Below are 24,389 nucleotides of genomic sequence, written 5' to 3'. Positions count from 1 at the left end.
GAATAGTTGGACAAAGCATGAAGAATCTTAATTTGAACAACTTACTTTGCCAAGATGCTAAACTTTATTTCTTTTTTCCTCGGCCTCCGGGTCTCATCATGCCACACATGAGTTTTCCATGCATCCACCTTTAAAGAAAAAGAAGTTATACTTTAGGTAAGGAATGCAAAATAGTAAAGAAACAGTTTGTGCATCTCTAAGGGGCCAGATCAAATGGAATCTGTATATACAATCCACTGAGTAAAAATATGCTATCAGTCTCTGTTGCAATAAACTGCATTTTACTTAAAGCCAGAGAATTCAACAAAACTAACAGCACCTCCCACATAAAAGAGCTCCTGTCTGCTACTTCTGAATTTGTCTAGTGAACTTTCATGAACCAGAGTTTGGCACCCAGACTCCCTCAGGTCCCGTATCGCATCTGCACTGCTGAGGTCGTCTGCTAGAGTCGGTTTTACTTTTTGATGATGATTACCTGGTAGTAATAGAAGGGAGTGAGAACATAGTTCAACATCTCTTGGTGGAACACGGGGGTTATGCTGCCTGACATGGGAGGCACAATCCACACCCAGTCAGCGGGGCAGCCGCCCCGCGCGCGGTACTCGCTCTGCATGTACTTCAGGAAGGACTCGGAGGCCGAGTGGTGATCCATGATGGTCACATTCTGTTTCTACAACAATGGCAGAAAGAAAAACATGCATTAAAAAACCTATTCTGCCCTTCTACCTAGTATAGCTAAAGTAATCCTCTTGCTTTGGTCAATATTTCAAGGACTTTACTCAGAGTAAAGGGAGAATTTATGGGAAATAAATTACTATCAGCAGTTACTGTAAAGATACAGATTGAGGCGCGGGCCTTTGATTAAGAACTCTTAGATCCTTTCTTTAACATCAGCATTCTACCTCTGCAGCACTGGGAGTGCATGTTGCAAAGCCTCTGACTCACTTTCACCCACTTTTCGTGTTGTCATGATATGTTAAACTTGGATTGAAAATAAAATATATTAATCCAATGGCTTTATGTAGGTTTTGAAACATAGATAAATGTTTTAAAAGGATGGAAAATCTTTCCCTTAACTTCCTTTGCTTCTTTTTCTTCTTTTGCCTTTACCTGTGAGGAAATATGGATTCCTCCATTTTCTCAGGTGAAAATCAAGAATAACTCTATTGGAATCATAATGTCATCTCCACTGAGTGAGCGGAAAAGGGGACAGTGAGTGTTCAGTGTCTCTCCAGATCCCACACTCAGTGACTTACCTGGAAGCTGTGAAGCACAGCCACATTGATCTCTACAACAGCTCGGTCCTTCCATAATGATGACAGTTTGTTTGTTTCCAGTCCCATTCTCCTCCCTACCTCCTACATGTGATAAAGAGAGAGAAAAGGGAAAAGCAAATTTACTATATGGAAATTAGGCCGCATGATTTCTCAACCTCATCAGCTTTGTATCAGGAAAAAGTTGTGCAGAAGAAGAAGGGGAAAGAGTCAGTCTCGTGCTGGGGAAAGTGATGGCAGCAGAAACACCTGAGATTAAAGGTAAACTGGAATTTTGGAGTTCTGGCTCTTGAGGATGTTCCAGTTTCACAAAGCAGGAAGTGGTTCTCTCCCATGCCAGTGAACACTGACAGTGTCTCTTTTCCAAAACTTCCCACACCTTCCCTCCCCCGCGGCCCAGCCCAGCTCCCTGCAGCAGTCACCTTCAGGACGTTGTAGCGCTGCGTGTCGCAGAAGTCGCGCACTCCGATCTCGGTGCCCATGTACCAGCCATTGAAAGGGCACGCGGTGAACTCCAGCCCTCCCACCTCCAGCAGCATGCTGGCCACTGCAGGCAGCGCGTACCACTTCAGCTCCAGCTCCTTAAACCACTCGTACCTGCCCAGCAAGTGCTTGGAGTTATTATTTGTTTGTCTTTTCCTTGAAAACCAGAAAAGCCCAGGAAGATAAAGAATACCAATTCTAGGAGGAACCCCTGGACCAGGGTCTGCAGAAACTCTCAGCCGTTTTTATTGCAGTATTTGGGTATCACCAGCTTCAGGAACTGCAGAACCATATTACAGAGTTCTGCAGTCTGCAGGCCAGTCCCAAAACAAACGGGAAGAAAAAAGCAATGAGGGAAAGGCAAGAAACACTGTCATGAGTGCAGTGTTACATCTGTATTACACAGCATAAGAAATTAGGATTTTTAAAATTCTCAATATAATTGAAATGTAGATTGTGAAAAAAGTTTTCTAACAAAACAGTAATTTGCTTCCTTAATTTAAATCTCATTTCATTGTTCTAACAGGCATTTTATCTTTCAGGATGATTTACCATCGTTTCATCCTGACAAAGAACTCAGAAAACAACTGCCACAGGCGCAGCCCAATAACCTGCCAAGGTGAGGCAAAAATGCAATTATCTAAATCTTGTGTGCTTACTTTGGATGCTCCATTGGCACTTGGAGGACAATTTCTGGAGGTAATTCAAATATTTCTGGGTCTTGGCCATTTGCTTGGAGAACAAGTGGAAGTACATCAAAGCGGCCATATTTCGGCTTCCACCCAAGCTCGATGCACAACTGCAAATACAGAAAGCACATTTTGTGTTCTTTTCAGGCTTCCCCTCCAGATCAGAAGACAAAAGAATTTTAACCCTCTGAAACCTTCTGAGGTAAATTCTAAGTGAAAAAGGTTCTCTTTGCCATTCAAACCATGTTGAGCCATGCTGATGAAGTGCTGGTTGTGTGCCTGGTTGTGTCTCCTGACAATATTAGCTGACCCTGTTCTGAGACTGAGGGCAGCACTTTTGTATCAGAACTGTAGGAAATTATTGTTCCAGCCTGCACCTGGAACTTGTGGGGCAGAACATCCCATTTACTCCTCACCTCCCTACCACTCTGCACAAAGGTGCGAGGAGGGAGCCCCAGGGAGGTGGGTTAGCCAAGATGGGAGGCAGCTGTGGTGGTGGGTTTGGAGCTGTACCTGAGTGAACTCCACAGTGGCAGGGTCTCCAAGGACAGAGCCATCTGGCATGTGGTAGCCAGCGTAGTGGATCAGCTGGCTGTTCCACACGCGGAAATCGTGCTGCCCGTCCGTCCTGGGCGGGAACACCGTGATGGCTGATCTGCCCGGGACAGAGGAGACACCTTACAAACACATCCTCACTCTCCACACAGAAACTGGTACCAGCAGAAAATGTTTTACATTTCTAAACTGAACATCGGTAGAAATAAAATCATTCCTCCTCTTTACCCACCTCCCCAAATCTTCAAGTCATCTCTTTTCCCAAGGAATTGCAAAAGGTTTTGTAAGAAAGTTAAAAATTTTCAAGATGGTTGATGGAACACATGAGAGGAAAATATAAGTACCAGGAAAATTAAAAGCAGAGACAAGTTGTCAAAATGTTTAGATAGACCATTTCATGTGTTTTTGATGCCAGATCTGGACGTGATTTTTGTTGTTTAAAATTAAAAATAGAGACCTACCTTATATTACCATTGTTTGTGGCATACTGAATATGATGACAGATATGCTCAAACATTTCCTTGGCTGTTTTACAGTCCCGTGCATCAAACACCTGTGTGTTTCCAAAAGAAATGTAAAGAAGACTCATTTTGAAACAGTAGTTTCAAAAAGTTGTTATTTTTCCCATGTAGTTAAGGAATCGAAAGATTGTGGATCCACTAGGAAAGGTTCATTTTTATAGTTCTTGTATGCATCATTTCCACCCATAACAATCCACCAAGGACCAAAACCCGTACTGGGTTCCATGACACACCTGGTTCCCACACTCACACCGCTACACATTTTCATTCAGCCATGAAGCAGAGAACTACAAAGAAACCAATCTCCTGATATGAACTGGAGGGAGTCCTCCTCGATCAAAACACGTTCTAGCAAAGACAAGGCCATTCCTGAGTCACAGCAGCGGCCTCTTTGGCTACAGCTCAGGTGCAGATCCACAGCTCACCTGCAGGTTGGACCACTGGATTCTCCCGATGCACCTGGGTGCATTCCTCCAGGCCTGCTTGGCAGCAAAGGTCAGCTCATCCTTTGTCAGGTGGTAGGTTCCCGTCGTTTCTATCTCCTTGGTCACTGCTTCCAGCCGGCCCAGCTGTTCTTTGGTTTTTGGCCTTTTGAACAGGAAACAGCCATGAAAAGAAACAATGAGAATTTCATTCAAAGTGCAGACATTCTCTTTATATTTTGTCTTCAGAATTTAAGACTTGTCCTTATGGAGTGCAAGGACAGAGCTTACTGGCCCCATGAAGAAATTAACATACTAGAAATTTAAGTAGTGACACCATCCTTTCACCACCCAATAGATGTATGGATTGGCCACAAGCTATTCTGTGTAAGTTTTTGGTTTAAATTTGGATTTTCTAGATGAATTTGAAAAAAATGACAAGGAAATAAAAACCAGAGAACAGGTGAGTTTCAGGGCATATGTAGGCTGAGAATGACTGTATTCTCAAAGATCTGTTGTGTTTACAAGGCCACAGCTCTTCTGAGTAAAGTAAGATTTTCATTCCTAAAGGGAAGTGCTGAGCAATTCCTTTGTCAGGGAAACCAACTCTAAAATTCTTGAGTTTGATAACAGAGAGTGAAGTCAAAACATTAGAAAATATTTATCACAGCAGAGACAAAAATTGTTTTGTTGTCTTACAGACAGAATGAAAATAGCCTGCACTGTCTGAGAGTTTTCACATTTTCAGCAAGATGAAAGATCAAGGGTAAGCATATGAGATAGTGTAAATCAATGTGATCAAACAGCCATGAGCAGACACACAGGGATGTGCAATTGCAATAGGCTGGTGAGGACAGCCTGTGTGTAAGACAGGGACTTTCAGAAAGATTCAGAGGGAAGAAAGATTTGAAAGGAGTTCAAAGTGTCTAAAGAAGTGGCCATTATGCGGCTGAGCCCCTTTGAAAGTTTGATAATGCTTTCTAATGGGATGAGCAAACACTGAACTGTTGCTTGGAAGCTCATCATGTGGAATGTCACTGCAAGCCCTTGGACATCAACCAGCTGTTCCAGCACCTCCTGCAACAAGATGCTCCTGCACCATGGCCGTTTTTGTGAAAACACAAACCCCTCTTGGAATGCTCAGTGAGCTTACGCCGATAGCACAGAGCAAGGGTGAGAAGCAACACTGGCCTTCCAGTCTTTGGCTAAAGCCTTGAGAGGAACACAGAGAGAAGATACTTGGAACAGCACAAACAAAAGGCATTATCCACACTGAGACTGATCTGAGTGCAGCTAATCCCAAATAACAGAAGGTAATGCTGGCAGAGAGTCCTCAATGTACTGAATATAGCACACTCCAAAGGGATGAGGTGAGGAGTGCATGGTCCAGAGTCCTCCCCTGTGTTCCCAAGATCTTGGATTGGCAGATGGAGCATGTGAAGTGCAATGACAGTTTTATCTAGCATTTTTAACAGTCCTTATATATTTTTGAATGCAAGCTATGTAACAGGAGAGTTACCAAGAGCTGTGAAGAAACCAAACCCTCCTGGAGGCTCACAGACAGGTAGGTAGAGGATTTTATACCCAAAAATCAAGCCGACTTACTCTTTAAATGAACTGTAATATTGCTTGAGGAAGTCTCTTGCCTGAGGTAAAAGATCCTCTAGTGGAACTGGCCCATCTCTGGGACCTCTCACCAGGCCCTTTGGGGTCATGAGTGACCCTTGGCAGGCTTTGGTCTGGCAACTGATCACCTGAAACACAATCAAATGTCAAAAAACAATGTTGCACTCTGCATATTTTAAAATTTATGAAAACTCCCTGTTCATATTTCCACATTTTACCTGTTTTGCAGTCAAATGTAGTGTGTCAAGAAAGCTGGATCCATTTTCCAAGTTTCTTACTCTTACATGTCTTGGACATCCAGATATTTGGTTTGAAACTTTGATGTCATTTGGAGGGAGATTCTGGGCAAAGAACAGATGAAAATGCACACTGTCTTCAGACCTATTGAATATCTTTCAGTTTCATTTTAGATTTAATGTTAACATCAAAAAATTTCAGTCTAAATTCAAGAAACTAGATATAAATGTGATCTGCTCCAACAGGATTATTTGACTACAAAACTACTGAGCTAATCTACAGTTTGATATGAAATGAGGGAAAAAAGTATTTTTGTACTAATCAAACAGGGTCTGCCACTGCAAATACCTTTATAATTTCAGTAAGTCCTCCAAGTACCTTTGAGCATTATAGTCACAGACTCAGGAAAACAGTGAACCAATTTTAGAGACAGGACAGGTTTGTTACTAAAGGTTTGCAAAGATATATAAAGGAATCAGGCATCCCAGTCCCCGTGGGGTCACCTCTTCCTTTGAGTCTGATCAATGCTCTGTTTTTGCAGAAAAGAACTTTCACCCAAAGACATCCCAAAGCAGTCCTAGCCTCCTGCAACCACAGTCAGACCTCTCAGGAGAACGTGGAGCAGTTGTGAGCAACAAGCACCGCTCATGTGAACTGTTACCATCACACAATGATGCTGGGAACAGACCTCTCCTCCCTCACAGGGGTTTGCTGAAGTTAGGATAGGCAGCCTCTCCATCTGCTTCTTGCTGGGATTGTGCAATTTGGCATCATCCTCTTCTGAGCTTCAATAGAGAAAGAAAAGTCAGCACAAGGCAACGTTCTTTATGTCAGGCTTTGCTTTCAGCATCAGCAGGAGATGCTCAGTGCTGTCTCTGCAATATGTACTGAGCCCACAACCCAGCAGTGGCAGAGGGCAGGAATCGGTGGAAAAGCCACAGCACCCCCTTCCCAGAGCACTGTGTGGAAGGAATGGAAGGAAGGCAGGGTATGAAACCTGAAATAAGTAACACCCTGAAGACTGAGAAATTTAAGATGCATGTGCAACTTACTGTATACAGTGTTGTGTATGAACTGCATCACAGAACTACTTCACCAACTTAATTACAGTAAAAATAATCACTTTGCTATTTTTATAGCACACACACCTCCTGAGACTTAGAATACATGAAACCATGTTAGCACACCAAATAAATTTAAGACTATGAAAGAGAAAGCAAGATGATTTATATCCTCAATGACTGTTTAACTTTGACACAAATGTTTAATGTTCATTACCAAGTTACACCATCCAGAGACCCACAGTTCTTTGGTTAATATCAGTATTTTGGAAACACATTACGGGTTTCTCCAGGACCCAAACCACTTAATAATCTTCCCTTTTCAAATCAAAGATAAGCTATGAAACCATAAAAACCAGGGTCTTACCCATGGATCTTCCTATTTTTCTCCACGTTGTTGTTGATATCCTTCTCTCTGGGGTACTGGCTCCTGGCAGCACGAGATTTGAACACAAACTGCCACGGGCACAGCATTTCGTGTGGTTTTTTTTGGTGGTTTTACTTCACTGTGCTGAAACCTTGTTTTGTGTGATGTGGGAACACTTCTAAGGACATAAAAAACCCAACAAGGTCAGTTTTTACCAAAGAGGGCAACTCCCTTTAACATCTTCCAGAAACTCACCAGCCTAACTGATCTGATCTAACATCCTGTGTTTAAAATGAAAATGGCTCAATTCTTAGGATTGTGATACTAAAACTAACCCTTTGTCAGTGTAATATGCAGCCATCTAAAACACTGTCAAGAGAATTTCAGATGACCCCTGGTCATGTAAAGCAGCACATATTGGTGTCAGAGCAGACCACAAGCTTAGAAAAGGGATGTGAAGTGTTGCTGTGTTAATCACACAGTAATGAAAAAAGCTTGTTCATATATGAACCTAACCATTTTGCAGTGTATCCACCTGCCAGAGACAAACATGATTCTGAGAGGCTGAGGTCTGTAATTTCTAAGAACTGTAGCATTATTTCAATGTAACACATAGCATTTACATAAGAGTGTACAATGTTTATGCTATTCATTTTAACATACGTTTTGTGCTCATTTCTGAACATAAGATGGATTTTGTGCAAGGGAAAGTGTGACAGAAGAGAAAGATCAGGCCAGTAAATTGCAGGGTTAGAGAGAATTAGCCCCAGCATTTGAATCTGGTTCATAACAGAAATCAAAACCTGATGTTTCCAAGAAGTTAGAGACAAAGGGGAGAAAATAGACATTGTCACATATTCCTTTTGTAAATTATGTCTTATTTTGATATTACTTTTACAGTAAAAGTTAAATTTATGCTGGGCTCTGAAGATACTGTCTGCTATAAAGTCACACAAGAAGAGAAATCCATCCAACTGTGTGTGCAGAAACTGCAAGGTGTTAAGATTGTTTGCTACTCCAGGTGAGAGAAATAATGTGTAATAAGCATTTCTCTGCAGTTATAAATTAGGGAAAAAAATCTAAACTATTTTTCTGTAATAAAAAATGTAGTGATGTGCCTATACAATTTTGTAAAATACAGGGGGAAAAGAGAGAAGAAATGGAGAGGGGGAAGAAAAGAAAGAAACAAACAAAGAAGTAAAGAAAGAAAAAAGGAAAAAAGGGAAAACCTCACACAAATATAAAAAAATACACAGGGAGAAAAAGGATGAAAAGGAAGAAAAGGAGGATAAGGAGGAAAAAGATGAAAAATAATAACAGGAAAAAAGAAAGATAATAATAGAAAGAAAAAACAAGAAGAAAAAGCAGAAAGAAAGAGAGCAGACTCACATTTCCCTTCACTGGCACTCAGAGCAAGAAGCTGCTTTGTGTCCAGCCTCACGGGGTTCTGTGCGTAGCACTGTCAGTGTTACCAGTTACATGCACAAACCTTTAAATCAGCAGAAAGGAGGGACAAAGTCTTCAGAGCAGCTGGGCTACTTGGAACTAGAGCAGGAGACTGAGTCTGACACTTTGCTCCTAACAGAGAAAAAAAAGATACAGTTTGCCATATAATGACTTTGCCTGTGAGTGGCAGTAAATGAATGACAGAACAAACACCTGGACATGGTGCTTCTTACCGTGCTTTGTGAGAGGTGTCCCAACCCCGCCAGGAGAGACTCCTCTCTCTCAGAGCTTCTTGCCTTCCAGCTCTCAGGCTCTGTATCCCTCCCAGGAGGAAAAAGCATTTTATAGTGCAGACCATGTATGCAAAATAGCTCTGAGCAAGGCTGGACATGGATAGTGCAATTGGGGATTCCCCTGATTCTTGTCCTGTCCACTTGGAGAAGTGGAGGGTGTGTGGCTGCTGTGAGAGCAGCATTACACAACCACTGTCAGGAGGGAGGCAGCTCCTGGCACTCTCAGCATCCCTCCTTCCCTGCTGCAGCCTTGACTCCTGCTGGTGCTCCTGGAAAGGGCAGGGTATCACACTGAACACTGTTTGCAGCCTTGCACAGTGTTCAAATTAAAAGGGCTTCTTACAGCTTTTATCCCTGTGTGGCCAGTCTCCAGGTACCCTCCTGTACACCACCCATGGCTGTAGGAAGAGAGTAAGCAACTCCAAGAGAAATGTTACAGAGCTGTAGAGTTTTACAGTCCAGGCCAGGAAAGCATTTAACCACGTGCTTATAACTAGGGACAGGTATTTTAAGTTTCACCTACACATACTTCCTTACTTTTTATCAAGTTTTAAAGGATCTTTCTCAATAGAGTATTTGTAGAATTTCTTGCTCTCCAGAGCTCCCTGTTCTGCTTGTGAGATTTGTCCCTTGGTGCTTTTCCAAAGTATTGGGAATACTGGAAGGAAACTGCAACTTCCTGAAGTACAAACCATTCCCACCATGCTGTGTGTGGGAATACCAGAGGGACAGCTGGATGAGGAAGATGGGATTGCTGAGCTGATTTTCAATGTCAGACAACATGTGGACATGTACCTTTTAGAGAACCAGGCTTCTCCCTGGAAGAAGGAAGGCCAGTCTGTCCTTCCAGTCTAGAAGGCAGAACCCCCTTGGGACAGGGCTAGCAGCTGTGCCCAGCGCTGTCAGGCACCTGCAGCCCACGAGTCCGGTGCCACAAGTGCCCCAAGAAGGATTTGGACCTGCCTTATTTGTTTCTGATATTATGTATGGCTATTTTAAGGAAACTGTTTACAAATTAAAGATGACTAATAAATCTGCCGGATAATGTGAATCAAATGAGGTACATTGATAACTAGGGAAAGATTTACAGTTGCTGACCAAAGACCTACAGAAATGAGGCATAAGGCAGCCAGAGAAATGAGGAAATGTGTGTTCTTTTCTCATCTGTCACTCTTTTACTGGGCAAGCTTGGGCAAGGTGTTTTCTTCTCTCTGTGTCTAGCTTCTCTATTTGAAAATGAATATTAGATGATTGTGTAAAGCATTTCTAGAGGCAAAGCAAGTGCTGTGCACACGTGTTCATGCACGAGATCTCCTGTATGCATCCCATCCAGGACTGCTAGAGATGAACCTCTTGATAAACAGACCTGAGTTTTCTGAGCATTCATCTGCTTGGCTTTATCAAGCCTGTGCTGCTTAGCATCCACTGCTCATGAATTTTCACAGTTGGATTTTTCTTTAATGTGGTGCCTTTCTTCTCACCAGAATTAGCAGGTGAATCCCTTTGTTTAAAATATTCCAGTCATCAGGCAGATGTAATCAGCAGGCAGAAACGATGTGTGAGAGCTGTGCCACTCAATGCCATGCCAGAAAATTCTGCCTTTACATTCTTCTTTTGCATTTGCTACTTTATAACAGGGTTTTAAAAATTCTCTTTTCATCCTTTCCTTTCTTATTAACCTCTTTCTTCTATAGAACATGGGGAATCTTAATGTCTAGTACTGTAAGAAAGAACATATCTTAGTAGAAGTTTATTTGAATTCAGTGGGTTCTAAGCTGTTACTATTCACCCTCCTTATTTCCCTGTGCTTGGAACTGCTGAAATCTAGGAAAGGTCATGTAGGGATTGGACATGAAAAATCAGATTTGGGATAACCAGAGGAGGAGAAACATCTTTCCTTAGGATAATTGTTAAAAGGATTGGCTCAGGTACAGCCATTCAGGGAACTGCTTAATTACTCCAGTTGCTCAAACAGGACCTGATTTTTTTACTCACTTGAAATCAATAATAAAACTCTCTGTATAGTAAGAACCATTCAATCCTCAGCTGGATCAGAGAGTAACTGAACAAGCTCACTGGGCACTCCTTCTACAAATATTCTACAGGGCTTGGAAGGTTTTTCCTTCAGAAAACCAATTCTGCCCATTTGAACAGACACTTCTTCCTCTGCCATATCAGAGTGCAAAAACTGGTTGCTTTCCTTGCATTAACTTTGATGAAAGAGGTGCCCTTTCAGAGCAGACTTTGACCTATTCAATGCTGTCATCTTGACTTAAATTTTGTTTTCTTTCTGAGTGTCTGATGGTTTGTAGCTTCAACAATCAGCTCTCTGCAATCTCCTTTGAAGTGAGTCACATTCTGTGTCTGATATTATAATATACATCATTTCTGCAAGATTCTGCATGAGCTCAAGCAGTCATATTCCTGAAAAGATTTACAAATCAAGCTCTGGCTGTAAGGTTGCTCCTCTGAGATCAGGGCATTTTGAGTTTTCAAAGAACTACAACACTGAGGCAAAGTTGATGACAAGGAGGGCTGATCTTCCCAACTTCATGGAACCCAAAGAGGTGTTCAACTGTCCCAACATTTCATAGGTTATTAGTGAACTCCTTCTAATTATCTTTTCCAAACTAATGTAACTATTGTCTGAGATGTATTTTACAGTAGTGCTGCATGTGACAGCACAATAAATACAGTACTGCAACCCCTGTAAACACTCAGCATCTCAGATTTGTTAGAACTACCCTCACATCTCGTGGTTTCTGACAAGGATGCGGTTAGTAACAATATTAACTATTGCTGTTCCCAAATATCTCCTCTCATTGACTACCATCAGTCATCTTCTTTTACACTGGTTTGGTTTTTCATTCCCCAAAGGAAATTTGTTTGGTTTGAATCTTCCCCCAAACTTTGCAATGGCAACTCTGGGGGTTTTTTTGTTTGTGTTCCTGACTGCTGACTATTCCTTTAAGATATTCACCATTAATTGTAGGCCCTTCTTCGTTGGCTTCTTTATTATTTCAAAATGTTCCTGATAAAGTGGGGATAATAACTCTACCAAAAGCAAAATAAAAGATTCAGGCCTTGGCACTTGAAAACATGCAAATAAAAGCAGGATCCCAGCCCAGTCTGGATGTTTTTCAGTTTCTGCAGGTTTAAGGTACGTTTAAAGCAGCAGTTTAGTGTGGAAAGTGCAATGTTTTGTTTACCATGTCCTGTTCTCCAGTGGAAGACTGAATGTCAAATGATGGCAGGGCAGGGTGGAAAATTTCCCAGTCTGACCATCTGAGGGCGAAAATGAAAGTTAAGGAGAGTGCTAAATTTGCAGAGAGGTGCCAGTAAACCCATTCCTTCCTGTCTACTTGCTGTCAGTTAGGCCAAACTCAGACATGCAGAAAGAACAGAATTCCCTCACCAGTCACCTCTCCAAAATTCCCAGGGATGAGGAAGTGAGGGAGGACCAAAGCAGTCATAGCCGGATTTTGTTGTGCCTGGATGCACGTTGGCTCAGGCAGAAGCTATTGCTGACACTCCTGACTCACCCCTGAGATCCTCAGCCACAGCTGCAGCAGCAAAGACAAAATTACAGCAAAAAAAGAGAAAAAATAGCAATTAACAGTTGACTGGGCCTAAACCCTGGTGTTCTGCATGTGGCTGTCACAAGCTAGGCTGTGTCCTGCTGCACTCCTGGACATCATTTCACTACACTGAAGATGTCCCTGTGTGGAGCATAAGGAAAAGCTGGCATGTGGATCTGGAAAAGTATAGAACAGTGCTTGGTACTTCTCCTGCAATCCATGATTGTCACAGCAGAAGAGGAAAAAAAAATTATTGTGAGATTACTGTGCACAAAAAGAGTTTTATGATTGAAAAATAACAGTGAACTACAAAGCTGCAAATGTCTTCTTTAGCAAAATCATGGTCTGAAGAAGAAACTCCAATTTCAGTAACAGAGCACTGGCTGAGGCCAGTGGAATCTCTAGCCAAGGACAGGTAACAGAAGAGATTTGAATACTGGTTTTGAAAAAACAACCCATAAATTTCTGGGCCAAAATGAAGAACAGAATATTGAAGTATAGAAGTAGCTTGAGTTCTGAATCTAAAAACTGGTGTTTTAACTCCAGAACACACAGCACTGTTGGAACAACTTCAGTAAAATGTATGTGCTTCTTTTTATTAGTGACCTCTGAGTCTCTTTTCCTTACACCTGCCTTTATCTACTCAGTTGTTTCCTGCACATTCAGGTGTCACACTTTGGACAGTGTACCTTAGTCTACACAAAACCAAAGCATGCTGACCCGCTTTCCTTGTTTCCTGCATGGAGACAGGGGTTTTCTCAGGTAATTTTATGGCTCTGCTTTATCTACACTCACTGTTTTACTACCTCAGTTGTTTTTAAGGACTCCTTGCTAAGCACTACAGTTAGGCCAGTCTTGCCTATGCCTGCATGACTTTCAGCGTCTGCATGAATTACATCACATTTTCAAAACTTTCCATGAGAGTGAAATTGCCTCCCCTCTGCCCTTGCCGACAGGGAAGTGATGCCAAAGGGTGTGGGGTGTGAGCTTACAGCTCCTTCTCTAGCAACTATCCACCTTCCCCTACTGAAAAAGACAATTTCCATGGCACAATCTTCGGAGTATTTTTAGTCAGTTTTCATTGATTTGGAGCTGCAAGTCCAGCTCAATTGGTTCTCATCTTCCCACCCCTGCAAAGAGCCTGGCTCCATCTCCTTGGTGACCTGAAAGTCACTGGAAGGCTGCTCCTCTTCTCTTGGCTGAACAAGCCCTGTTCCTCCAGCCTCTCCTCATGAGGCAGCACCACGCCCCAGCTCCAATCACCTTGATGGGCTCCACTGAACTCATTCTTTGTGCACTGGAGGCCCAAACTGGACTCAGTAGCTCACCGGTGAAGGATGCAGATGCTCCAACTCTGATGCTTTTCCTTCTCTCCTTCTATAGGAATTCCAGGCATAGGAATCCCTATAGGAGAGAAGGGACATACTATTTAGCTTGGCTTTCATTCCGTGAACAAACACACTGCTGATTGAGACAACTCATTGTTGACCACAGTGACAGAGAGGATGGTCTTGGAAGCTACATTTGGAATGGGGGACACCACCTGGGAGCTTGAGAAGTCACTTACTGAAAATACAAAAAAGAGAGCTGCAGGAATATGTGTTGACAAGGTCAGGTTCTAGAAAGTGATGGGTGGCTTTATGGAGGTTAAGTCACAGGGGTTAATCTATAATAAAGGGTCCTAGTACACATGTCAAAGGATTATTACAGATTAATTAGCAGGTGCTATTATTAGCCATAACAATTTTTGTCTCAATTTCTGAAAGGATAAGATGAAAAACAATTACTTCATTCAGTCTAAATGTTTCACCCAACTCTTGCAGCGGGGGGATTTGGACCACCGCCTCCAAAGCAAGAGGAGCTGATGCAGAATGTGTATGTAATTTACAGGACAGAAATAGCAAATTTTTTGGTCAAAAAATTGTTCTTGCCTCACCTTGTTTTTATGATGATTACTTTTGATTTAGTCATCTGAAACCTGGCAGAAGGGAAAATAAAGGGGAATTTTCTGTGACTTACAACACTGTCCATTAGGTTTGAGCAGCTCAAGAGACCTCTCTGACCAGTACAAGCTGAAAACCACTATGACATTTCCTTCTTTCTTCTCATGTACCAGCTTCAAAGACTTAATTGCAATCTGAGAATTCTCCAAAGGAAGACACCACTCCTCTTCCCAGTGGTGTTTTTGGGGACCAGCAGTTTCTGTACTTTCATGAAGTGTCAAAGTCCTTGTTCAACATAACATCTCTGATCCCGATTTTCTCCCATGCTTTTGCTTTTGAAGTCCCATTTGTTTTTAATGGAAGAGCAAAGCCACATGTGTGAAAGAGAGCTGACTGCAATGACTCCACATTCATAAGAGAGAAATCCTCGCAGTTAATGTCTTGATTTGGTAGAACGACCGTTGCAGAAAAGGAGCCTTCTCAAGTTTCTGCCACCTTTTGAAAAGGATGCAAGAAATGAGAGCTTGTGCATGGTTTTGGTAGGGTCTTGTAATAAGTTCCAACACAGCTGGATGATAATCCTGCAGGAAACACACCACCCCATCCCTGACTAACCAGCAAATTGGGTGCACCATGGAGAAGGAAGGACCCAGGCCAGTGGTGAGACAAACAAGCATGGTATAAACCACTGCCCAGCAAACCATCAGCTCATTTTTAAACAGACTGCTGGATTTAACACTGATAAAGTTGAAAACAAGAAAAAAGACAGTTCTTCAGCACTAAAGGCAGCAGCAGAATTTTTAATATTTATTTTTCCAAAAGAGCATATGAACATGGGAAAAGAAAGCAACTAATTACTGGACAACAAAACTTCAGAATTCTTTCTGCCTTCCCCTCACATAAAATGATGCCTTTGGGCCCAGATTCCAAGCTGATTTATGGAGAATATATTTGCCTTCAGCATCACACCCACCTCTTGAACTTGTCCATCCATGCTGCTACAGACACTAAGTTTTGTAAACTGAAAAAACAAAACTGTTTCACTTTTAATTCTGGTAACCATGATTGAGCACAGGCAACTACTCTGAGTATTGCAGGTAGTGCAAAATGGTTTAAGATGGTGAATACAGCTGAAATCATGGAGTGTACATGGGAGCCTTTGCCTTTGATTCCAGTGGCTTCAGCTCAGAACCCAAGAACAGCATGGAAAGTAAACATCCTGATAAGCAATATCCAGACTGCCTTTGTTAGTACAGACCAAGACAGAATTTGATAGATCATGAAGGCAAGATAGGTGTCTCCCATTTAACAGACAGTCCCTATGAATTCCAGAGGTTCTTACGAGTGTTACGGAGTTCTGTGGAGCAAAGCTACATAACTATGAGCTGCAATTTCTTTCAGGTACTTATAAAATTGAAAACACTTCCTATGTAGTAAATAAATAAGGCTCTCCCCATATAGTGCAATAAAGTGAGCAGATTACAGGTTCAGTACTGTACCCAATCTATTCCTTTCAAAGCCTCATTGTTACATCAAAGGGTTTGTGGTTCTGTTCCTCTCAACCAGACGTGGATTGTATTCGTTACTTTTTATGCTAAATACCACTCATATTGTGTATATTCTTTGTATAATTACGCCAGCTATAAAATCTGCACCTTTGCTTATGAGGATAATGAAGTTAGAGTGCAGGGACTGGCTCTCTGTCTCAAATTTCATAATTAACCCTGGATGCCTTTTTACTGCATTTAATCAATTAGAAATAACCAGACTTGGTATAATGTCACTGAGACATCCTACAGGCTCTATTCAGTCAGTCAGGAGAGCAGGATTTGGAGATCTTGGTATTTTTAAACAATGTTTCTGAAACAGTTGTAAACTGATCAATACCATGTCAGTACCCTACCTCAGAGCCATGCTAGGAGAGAATAAGCAATTTGCTGCCGTTTGTCCCGAGTCCCAACCTGTCTGAGAGCTGCTGTGTGCCTTTTAAAGGTTAAACACCTCAAAGGCAATCTGAGAATTACTTTGGAAATCTTGGCCAGAAAGCTGCAATGTACTCTGTGAGATACTTTCAGCCAGGAAAAGGACAAACTCAACAAAGCACTTGGGGAAGAGAAAGTTCCAAGACTCAACAGGTGTCTGCATTCTGTACTGTAAACTGTTGTTTAACACATCATTTATGTGACCTCTAGAAATGGGAGGGGAAAACAGAAAATAAAAGAGAAAGCAGCCCTTGCAGTTGTGAAAACCAAAATACTCTATTTTTAAGCAAGAAAAGTCAGTCCCCATATTGACTCACTATAAGGAAGGTGGCTCCAAAATATACAACCTTTGCCTGTTCCCACCATCATGACACAATATTTTCCAGACTAACTTCTGTTTGCCATTTGTTTTCAGTTTTCCTTGTTCCTCGTTTCGCACTAGCTGAGACACAGACCACTTTCTGTAGATGAAATGACTGCTAAGAAATTGAAGTAAGACTGAGAAAATCCCAGATCTTATGTGATTTTATTTAATGCAGAATGTAAGTCAACCTCATCAGCCACAAGAATTTATTGTCAATTTTGCATCTTTTAAAATCCATTCTGTAGAAGGGGAGAATATAATCAAAACACCAGCAGTTTTAAACTCTTCCGAACAAGAATTAATACCAGAGATGGTGCAAAATATAAGGAGTAACAATAAAAAGATATTAAGTGCAGTGTTTTTTAAAGAGATGATGCTGAACCCCAGCAGAAGGCAGCCCAAAGGTAATGAGGCCACTCAGTCTGAAGCTGTGCAGCTGCAGCTGGAGGAAAATATTTCATATGGGTTAGTGATATAGCCTCAAGCTGTGCCAGGGGAAGATCAGGTTGGACATCAGAAGGAGTTTCTTCACAGAAGGGTTGTCAAGCAATGGCAGGGGCTGCCCAGGGAGGTTTGGAGCGCCCATCCCTGGAGATGTCCAAGGAAGGGCTGGAGGTGGCATTCAGTGCCCTGGGCTGGGGACAAGGTGGGGATTGGGCACAGCTTGGACTCCATGGGCTGGGAGGTCTTTTGCCTGAATGATTCTGTGAAGCACACAAACCAAGCTGGCTCAGAAGCTGCTGATTAAAAAAACAAAAATCAAATGAATCCTTTTCAGAACGGATTCATGCAGAACATGAAGGCAGATTCTTCTGGGGGAAAAGTCACCCAGGTAGGTAGTTACAGAAGGGGTAAGTTCAGTGTCCACAGGTGAAGACAGCAAACAGCAGGTGCAGAACTTTCCTCTTCAGACTCTACAAGTGCAGTGAGCAATGCCAGGGACCTCTCCCCCAATGACAAACACAAACACTGTTAAGCTCTTAGGTGCAAGTGACAGATGCCTCCCTCTGCTTCTAAACTTTAAAAAACCTATTTTAAATATCAAACACAATTATGAGGAAAACAGAAAACAGTCCTCAAAGAACAGGGTTTTTTTTCAAGTGAATGTGTCTGCCCTGCTTAATCACAAGCTGAAAGGAGTACTTGATGACTGGTGTATATTTCAGTTAACACTATTTCATAAAACTTGGCTTGACAGAAGTATAAGATAAATTAATCAAATAATAGAAAAGTTGAAAGATGCACCAGCTGGATCGTGCTCCAGCAGAGGTACATCGGCTCTGAGCAGCAGGCAATGCTGCAGGAAAGGGACAGACCAAGTGGGCAGTGCAGGTTCGTGTCAGAGACTTGCTTTAGACTGCTCTGGCCAAGATACTGCTCACCCCAAATCTCCCCTGTCTTTGGAGTGACACTGAGGGCCATGACATTGTGGGGCATAAAGCTCTAACGACTCTTTCTTACAGTATCAGGTCAGGGAGTCTCACAATGAATAGATATTATGATATTGAGTATTTTAGACTCACAGACGTGCTGCCCATTCAGTTTGCAGCTTATCAAAGTTTTATATGAAGGCACAATTTATAATGCCATGTTAAAAGCTTTTACAAATAAGAAACTGTTTCCTCTAAAAAGGATGTGAGAGAATATTATTTGTTTCTCCCAGAAATAGCGTGCATTCCTCCTCTTTACAGCATCACAGTAAAGATTACTTCCTTATGACATTTGAAAATGAGCCAAATACCACAGAGTTGAGATTTTTGTTTAGCATCATGTCCTTATGCTCAAGTGTCCCTAAACAAAAAGCAATGCCTGTGACATAACCCACCACGTGAGGAAGTTTACAAAGTGCTAAAGAATGATTTAAAGAATATTCCATTACTGACAAATGGTGCTAAGCAAGGCCTGGCCTGGGTTGGAAATATTCTATTCAGTCTCCACAGGGCTCAAATGACTTTGGTGGCAGTGTGAATGGAAATCAGTAACACGTCTGACACAAGAATGTGATCAGAAGTGTATTTGTCTCTGGCCACGTGAAGAGTGGAATGCTATCCTGGATACTACATAAAACAGGAATTTACAATCTCGTCCGTACCAAAACCTGAAACGAATAAATGAATTACAAAAATAAATAAAAGGGAAAGAATTTCACTACACAGGACACTTCTGCGTGAGGCTCCAAGGCTACTAATAACCAAAGTGGTCTTTACCATTTCTCTGTGGACTTAAGAGCAGGAACACAAACACTAAAAATACATTGACCAACCCACTGCTACTTCTCCATCTTTTGACATGTTGCTTCCCTATTTGTAATGTACAGATCATTCACACACAATTTCAGCTTTAGGTTTCCAAGGCTGTGTATACACAAAACAGAAAGTATAGCTCCAGTGTTGGTTCTGGCCTTAGACTGGATGTTGGTAAGTCTGTAAAGTGATTTAAATTATTAATTCTCTATACTTCAAGAATGTAAAGCATGATATCACTTTATTAATCAGAAGTGTCCCACTGTCTTTGTCTTAATGTTTGTCTTGCCCTTGCATAACAAGCCTCCAGTGAAACCCTCACTACCTTAATCAAGAGCTGCCCGCATACAATGTTTGAACTCTTAATTTCACTAAACTCATAACTTTGGAGTACCCAGAAGAAGTTATTGACTCAAGATCCTACTGGAACTAGCTGCAAAAGTGTTTTTGGCAGTGTTTAGGGGTTACTGCAATCACCTATCAACGGCTCATCACTTACCAGAACTGGCACAGAAATGGGTTCCTCATTGCAGTAAAAGAAACTGAAGCCTATGAATACACTTGTTTCCTTTTACTGACATTATCCCTTGCTCTGTCAGCAGCCTCGTGAGCATCATGAGCTTTTTAAACTCTTCAAAAATAATTACAGAACACAACCCAGCCTCATTTACCCACCATCTTTATGGTCAGAGATTCTGGAGGACTGAAAATGGGAACACAGGTGCACCAGTGTATTTGGGGTTGCTATTTTCTACCCAATTGCCACAGCAGAACCTGGGAGGACACTGCCTGTGACTGTGCCTTTGTCCCCATGGGCAGTAATTGCCAGCACAGCAGCACCAAGGGAATAGGGAACAGCTCTTCAGGCTCAGCAGTGCTGGGGGGCAGAGAGGCAGAGAGCTGCTCAAACACAGGTGAAGAGAACTCACTGTGTAAGTCTCAGGTCAGGCAGGTCAGTGAGGGATAAATTTGGACAACTCCAGGGTCAAATGACTTCTGAGAAGAAGTTTTTGGAATAGTAATTTTGGTCAAAAGTACTGAAGCTCTGCCCAAAACCCATTTCAGAGTTCAGGTTCTCATCTACATCTGGGTTACTATAACATCTTTGGTCTCAAATTATGTTGCTGGAGAATGGAATTTGTATAATGTCCTGAAAACATAAAAGCCTGAGCTCTGCAGCTGAAGGACTCTTCAGTCCAGTCATTACAGAAACATGTCTGAGGTATTGGGGTTACTATTGCAAGGAAGTAAATAGTTGTTAGCATCATATCTCCTCACCAGCAGGAAAATTACTTGGATATTGAGAAAACAAAGTTATCTTTGACTCTACTAGAAGTCTTTTTACTTCGAAAACCAGATTAAGTTTGTACAAAAGTCCTTCAGACTTCTCCTCATGCCTGTAGCTGAATCACTACTATCAATATATTCAGTCATGATGTCTCCAGCCTCACCAACCATGTTCCCCATCTGTAGCCTATTGAAAACTGAATGCTCTATCACTTTCCAAACCCTACTACCATACCTTTGGTCTGATGCTCCCATATCCCAGCTGGCACCTCAGACATCTGGAGCTGCAGACAAGCCATGGCTGTAACTTCCAGCTCTATGGTCCTTTCCCTCTTGAACTAGCCATAAATTAAATAACAGGCATATAAGAATGATTTAAACACATGCAATTATCCTTTTTGTAACTGAACAAAATATTACATCTCACACTACCAAAAGTCAATTAAAGGCATAGAGGGGTGTGATCACTCCACATTTAAAGTTCAGGAAACTGCCATGCTACCATACACTGTTAATCTCACTAAGCCTAAGAGTTTTTAATCACTATTGCAGTGATACAAAATTCAGTGCATCTCTATGCTACTGACCACACTCACAGAACAGACCTGGAGAACAGCACAGGTCACCTGTTTGCTGGTCTTGATCAGAAGAAGCACATTCAGAGAACTTCTACCAAAAAATGCTTGAGCTTTTTTATTAGTCTTCAAGATCATACTGGATATTCCTTGTCAACTGCCAAGGTTGAAGATTTCTGTGCTCTGCCTTGCACAAAATTATTTTGAAAGTTTAAACCAGAATGGCTGCAATTTAAAAAAAAAATGTACCTAGTTAGAAAGACAAGTGGCTTTCCTCACATGGAGAAACACCTACTCTGTTGAGAAAGTCTATTACCTTCCTGCTTTATCTGAAGTTAAGCAGAAGGCTGGCTCCAGCATAATACTGAGTATCATCTGGTGCAGAAAAGGACTTGAGGAGGAGAAATAAGGCGGGTAGAGAGACAAGATAAGAACATCATTAAGGAATAGGGAAAACAAAGACAACAAAAGTTAAGGGTGCATAAGGGTGACATGAAAGACATGGGAGCAGAAAGAGGAACAGTAGTGGCGATGGCCCAGGGAAGTGTAACAGAGAGCAGGAATTCCAGGAGAGGAGAGTTAGCAGAGAAAAGGAAGTTTTTTGATAGAATACTCTGTGGATTTCAGTGGCGGCCCCATTTCTGGTGCAGTCCTGCCAAATTCTCCTCGCCTCTGGCGAGCCCGGAGTTCATCCCTGCCCTGCCCTGCCCTGCCCTGCCCGCGGGACAGCGGCGCCGGGCGGCACCGCCACCTGCAGGCGGCCCGCCGCAACTGCAGCCGGGCGGGCACGGCGGGCACGCCCGGGGCCTGTGCCCAGCTGGCCTCCCTCGGGAAACACAGCCCGGCACTGCGGGGCGGGCTGCTCCGCAGGGACACAGACCCCCTGCTTAAAGAACATTCATTATGTGCTGCAAGGCCTTGTGAAGCCTCTGAATTGCAGAGCATGGCACAGGGCACTGACCCGGCTGAACGGGCACTGACCCCACTCAGCGGGCACTCTGACAACACCGACTGTCCTATAGAGGCCGATGTGACCCAGCAGAGTGCCAGCCATAACCAGCGTCACACACAAGGGGATGAAACACTCAGTCCCCAAATCCACAGCGACTGATGCAGGGGTGCCTTGTCCCCAAAGAACCTGCACAACAAGCGTTATCACACACTGCTAGGGTTGATCCAGGCCCAACAGTATTATGGAATAAGTTACTCAAATGTTAGGCAAGCTTGGGCTTTAACTTAGAAGTTCATGATTATACAAAGTAATTTACAAAATTGAATTTCTTCAGAAATATTAATTTAGCTTCATGACATCCCAGTGAAATGATTGTGTTTATATTATCCAAGAGAAAACTTCAGGCAATAATGCTATTACAGTACTGGGCTTGACTGCAAGTCCTCTAAGGATGTTTACCAATGTCCTCCTCGGTTTCATCCTTCCTCTTCTACTTCTGGTTTTTATACTGAAAAAAAAAAGAAAATTCTGGGAAAGAGAACATAACTAAGTAAAAGTTCATATCAACAAGGATTTACAACTCTTCTTCATGATCCACATACATTTATGTCAATTTTCTTTAAGTTAGATTGAAATTTGGTAGGCTTTCCCTTTGCAGTATAAAACAATAAATCAGGCACAGTTATTGACTAGATTGTACCTGTTGGGATTTGGTTACTGCTAAAATATCATAATCCGGGACTAATCTGTGCTTGCTCCTGTAACAATTCTCATTTGGATTTCATGGACTGGCAGGGAGAAGGACTTAACAGTCACTTAGTAAATTAAATCACAGATATTAAGAGAGAAAGTTGAACTTTTGACTTGTTTCATTATACACCATGTTAAGGTATCACACTCCCCAGCCAGACTGAAATCCCAGGAAGCACGGGTGACTCTCAGCTGTCTAGTAGAAACCATCCTCATTCTTCCATCTGAGAAACCAGTCTGACAGCACAGGGGTAAATCCACTGGGTGACAGCTGGGTGACAGGGGGGCCCAGCACCACAGCTTTGCCACTGTGTGGTCTATCCCTGATCTCTGCAGCCATGGGCAAGGTCCGAGGAAAAGCAACAGTATTTCTGGAAGTTCATGCAAATTGTCAGAGGACAGAAGCTGTTAGGAAAGCAGATGATGCACAGCAAGATGTGGCTTGCAAAATGCTGTATTTTAATTTTTTTCTCCTATAACAGAGTGATACTAGCCACCACTGCTGATATTTAATAGAATTCTTCACAGAAACAAAGACTTACACAGAGACCAACCTAAATTGTTACTGGTTCTGAAAAAAACCCTACCATTAGTTTATACTGACTAAGAGAATTTTTATACAAAAAGTGTCAATCACAGATTCCTCCTGGCTGAGTCTTTCCTTTCACCCAGACACTTCAACATCCAGGACAACAATTCACTATTCAGAACTTGATTTCCAATGTTTTCTTCTTTGTTCTGAAACCAAAATGCAGACAATTTGAAGCACTTACTTTATTCATCACCCAGTCAGCATCTTCAATGGCTCTCTTAATGATCTGCTGGATTCGCTCAGGATCATCTTCATCAGCATGGACTTTGAAACTCTGCAACATTCCAAGAGTCACTGACTTCTCAACACAACAGTTGTCAAAAAAAAGATAGCATTGAGATATCAGAAAAATATTTGTTGCAAACAAACTGATGGTCTAAAAAGGTAAAACTACACATTGTAACACCTAGCCATCCTCCTTCCATGACAAATCTGGTCATATGGAATTTCATGTTAAGTATTCTACTCCTTTCATACATGAACAACAAAAACCCCAGAGAACTCCAGTTCAGAACAACTGAAATTGTCTGGTATGTTAAAACTAGAAAGAGGACAACAGGTATGATCAAAGGCATGAAATTATTCCATATGAAATATAGAATATGAACAGTCAGATGAGATTTACCCCAATGGGGGGGAATATATAAATGACTGACATGGAACCAGTAGGTTTCACCATAAAATATTTGTTTATGGAGTAAGTAATGACTGCTCACTCTCTTGACTAGCACAAGAATTAGAGATGAAAGCCAAGAAAAATATGTTTCAGATTCAAAGCAAACAGAAAGAAACAGTGCTTCACTCACTCCCACTATAACCCTTCAGATGCACTAAGCTCTCGAGCCTGCAGGGGAGCAGTTTTTGCTGGTTCAGCGGCAGAAGAGCCCCGGGACGCACCTGCCGGATGGCGTGTCTGTAGTGCTGCTGGATGGGGCCCGGGGGCAGGCGGCGGCAGCAGCGCAGCAGGTACCGGTACAGCTGCACCGAGCTGCGCACCAGCTCCGCCTCCGGCAGCGGGGACATGGCCGGGCCCGCGGCTCTGCAACACACAGCGAACACAACCGTGAGCGCCACCGACAGCACGGAAACAAACCGCCAGGTCACAGCACACAATGACAACAGGGCCGGCAGAGTGAGGCTCGGCAGCAG

At 42.3% G+C, this 24,389-nt stretch overlaps 2 protein-coding genes across 6 annotated transcripts in view; both read right to left on the bottom strand.

Moving 5' to 3' along the window:
* Positions 1 to 20,698, bottom strand: part of NOS2 (nitric oxide synthase 2) — a 29,262-nt gene extending 8,564 nt beyond the window's left edge. For 2 of the 5 annotated variants that reach the window (XM_050981738.1, XM_050981734.1), the window contains exons 1-14: positions 20,607 to 20,698; positions 8,725 to 9,002; positions 7,236 to 7,413; positions 6,496 to 6,592; positions 5,789 to 5,911; positions 5,550 to 5,698; positions 3,948 to 4,110; positions 3,463 to 3,554; positions 2,960 to 3,101; positions 2,417 to 2,556; positions 1,697 to 1,871; positions 1,257 to 1,358; positions 476 to 670; positions 46 to 128 (exon numbers count right to left, since the gene is read on the bottom strand). In XM_050981738.1, coding sequence (XP_050837695.1) covers positions 46 to 128; positions 476 to 670; positions 1,257 to 1,358; positions 1,697 to 1,871; positions 2,417 to 2,556; positions 2,960 to 3,101; positions 3,463 to 3,554; positions 3,948 to 4,110; positions 5,550 to 5,698; positions 5,789 to 5,911; positions 6,496 to 6,592; positions 7,236 to 7,342 — 1,568 coding nt within the window. In that variant the 5' untranslated portion in view covers positions 7,343 to 7,413; positions 8,725 to 9,002; positions 20,607 to 20,698. Of the gene's footprint in view, positions 1 to 45; positions 129 to 475; positions 671 to 1,256; positions 1,359 to 1,696; positions 1,872 to 2,416; positions 2,557 to 2,959; positions 3,102 to 3,462; positions 3,555 to 3,947; positions 4,111 to 5,549; positions 5,699 to 5,788; positions 5,912 to 6,495; positions 6,593 to 7,235; positions 7,414 to 8,624; positions 9,003 to 20,606 lie in introns of all 5 variants that reach the window. The other 3 variants (XM_050981736.1, XM_050981735.1, XM_050981737.1) reach the window with 3 other exon arrangements.
* The window catches only part of LYRM9 (LYR motif containing 9), a 30,299-nt gene continuing 21,185 nt past the window's right edge, over positions 15,276 to 24,389 (bottom strand). The window contains exons 3-5 of the mRNA XM_050981739.1: positions 24,138 to 24,279; positions 23,422 to 23,514; positions 15,276 to 22,406 (exon numbers count right to left, since the gene is read on the bottom strand). Of these exons, the coding sequence (XP_050837696.1) occupies positions 22,389 to 22,406; positions 23,422 to 23,514; positions 24,138 to 24,279 (253 nt within the window). The 3' untranslated portion in view covers positions 15,276 to 22,388. The remainder of the gene's footprint in view (positions 22,407 to 23,421; positions 23,515 to 24,137; positions 24,280 to 24,389) is intronic.

This window comes from Serinus canaria, chromosome 19, assembly GCF_022539315.1.
Source record: "Serinus canaria isolate serCan28SL12 chromosome 19, serCan2020, whole genome shotgun sequence".
NCBI classification, from domain to species: Eukaryota; Metazoa; Chordata; class Aves; order Passeriformes; family Fringillidae; genus Serinus; species Serinus canaria.
The sequence above is the reverse complement of the archived record's forward strand: the minus strand, read 5'-3'. Positions and strand labels throughout refer to the sequence as shown.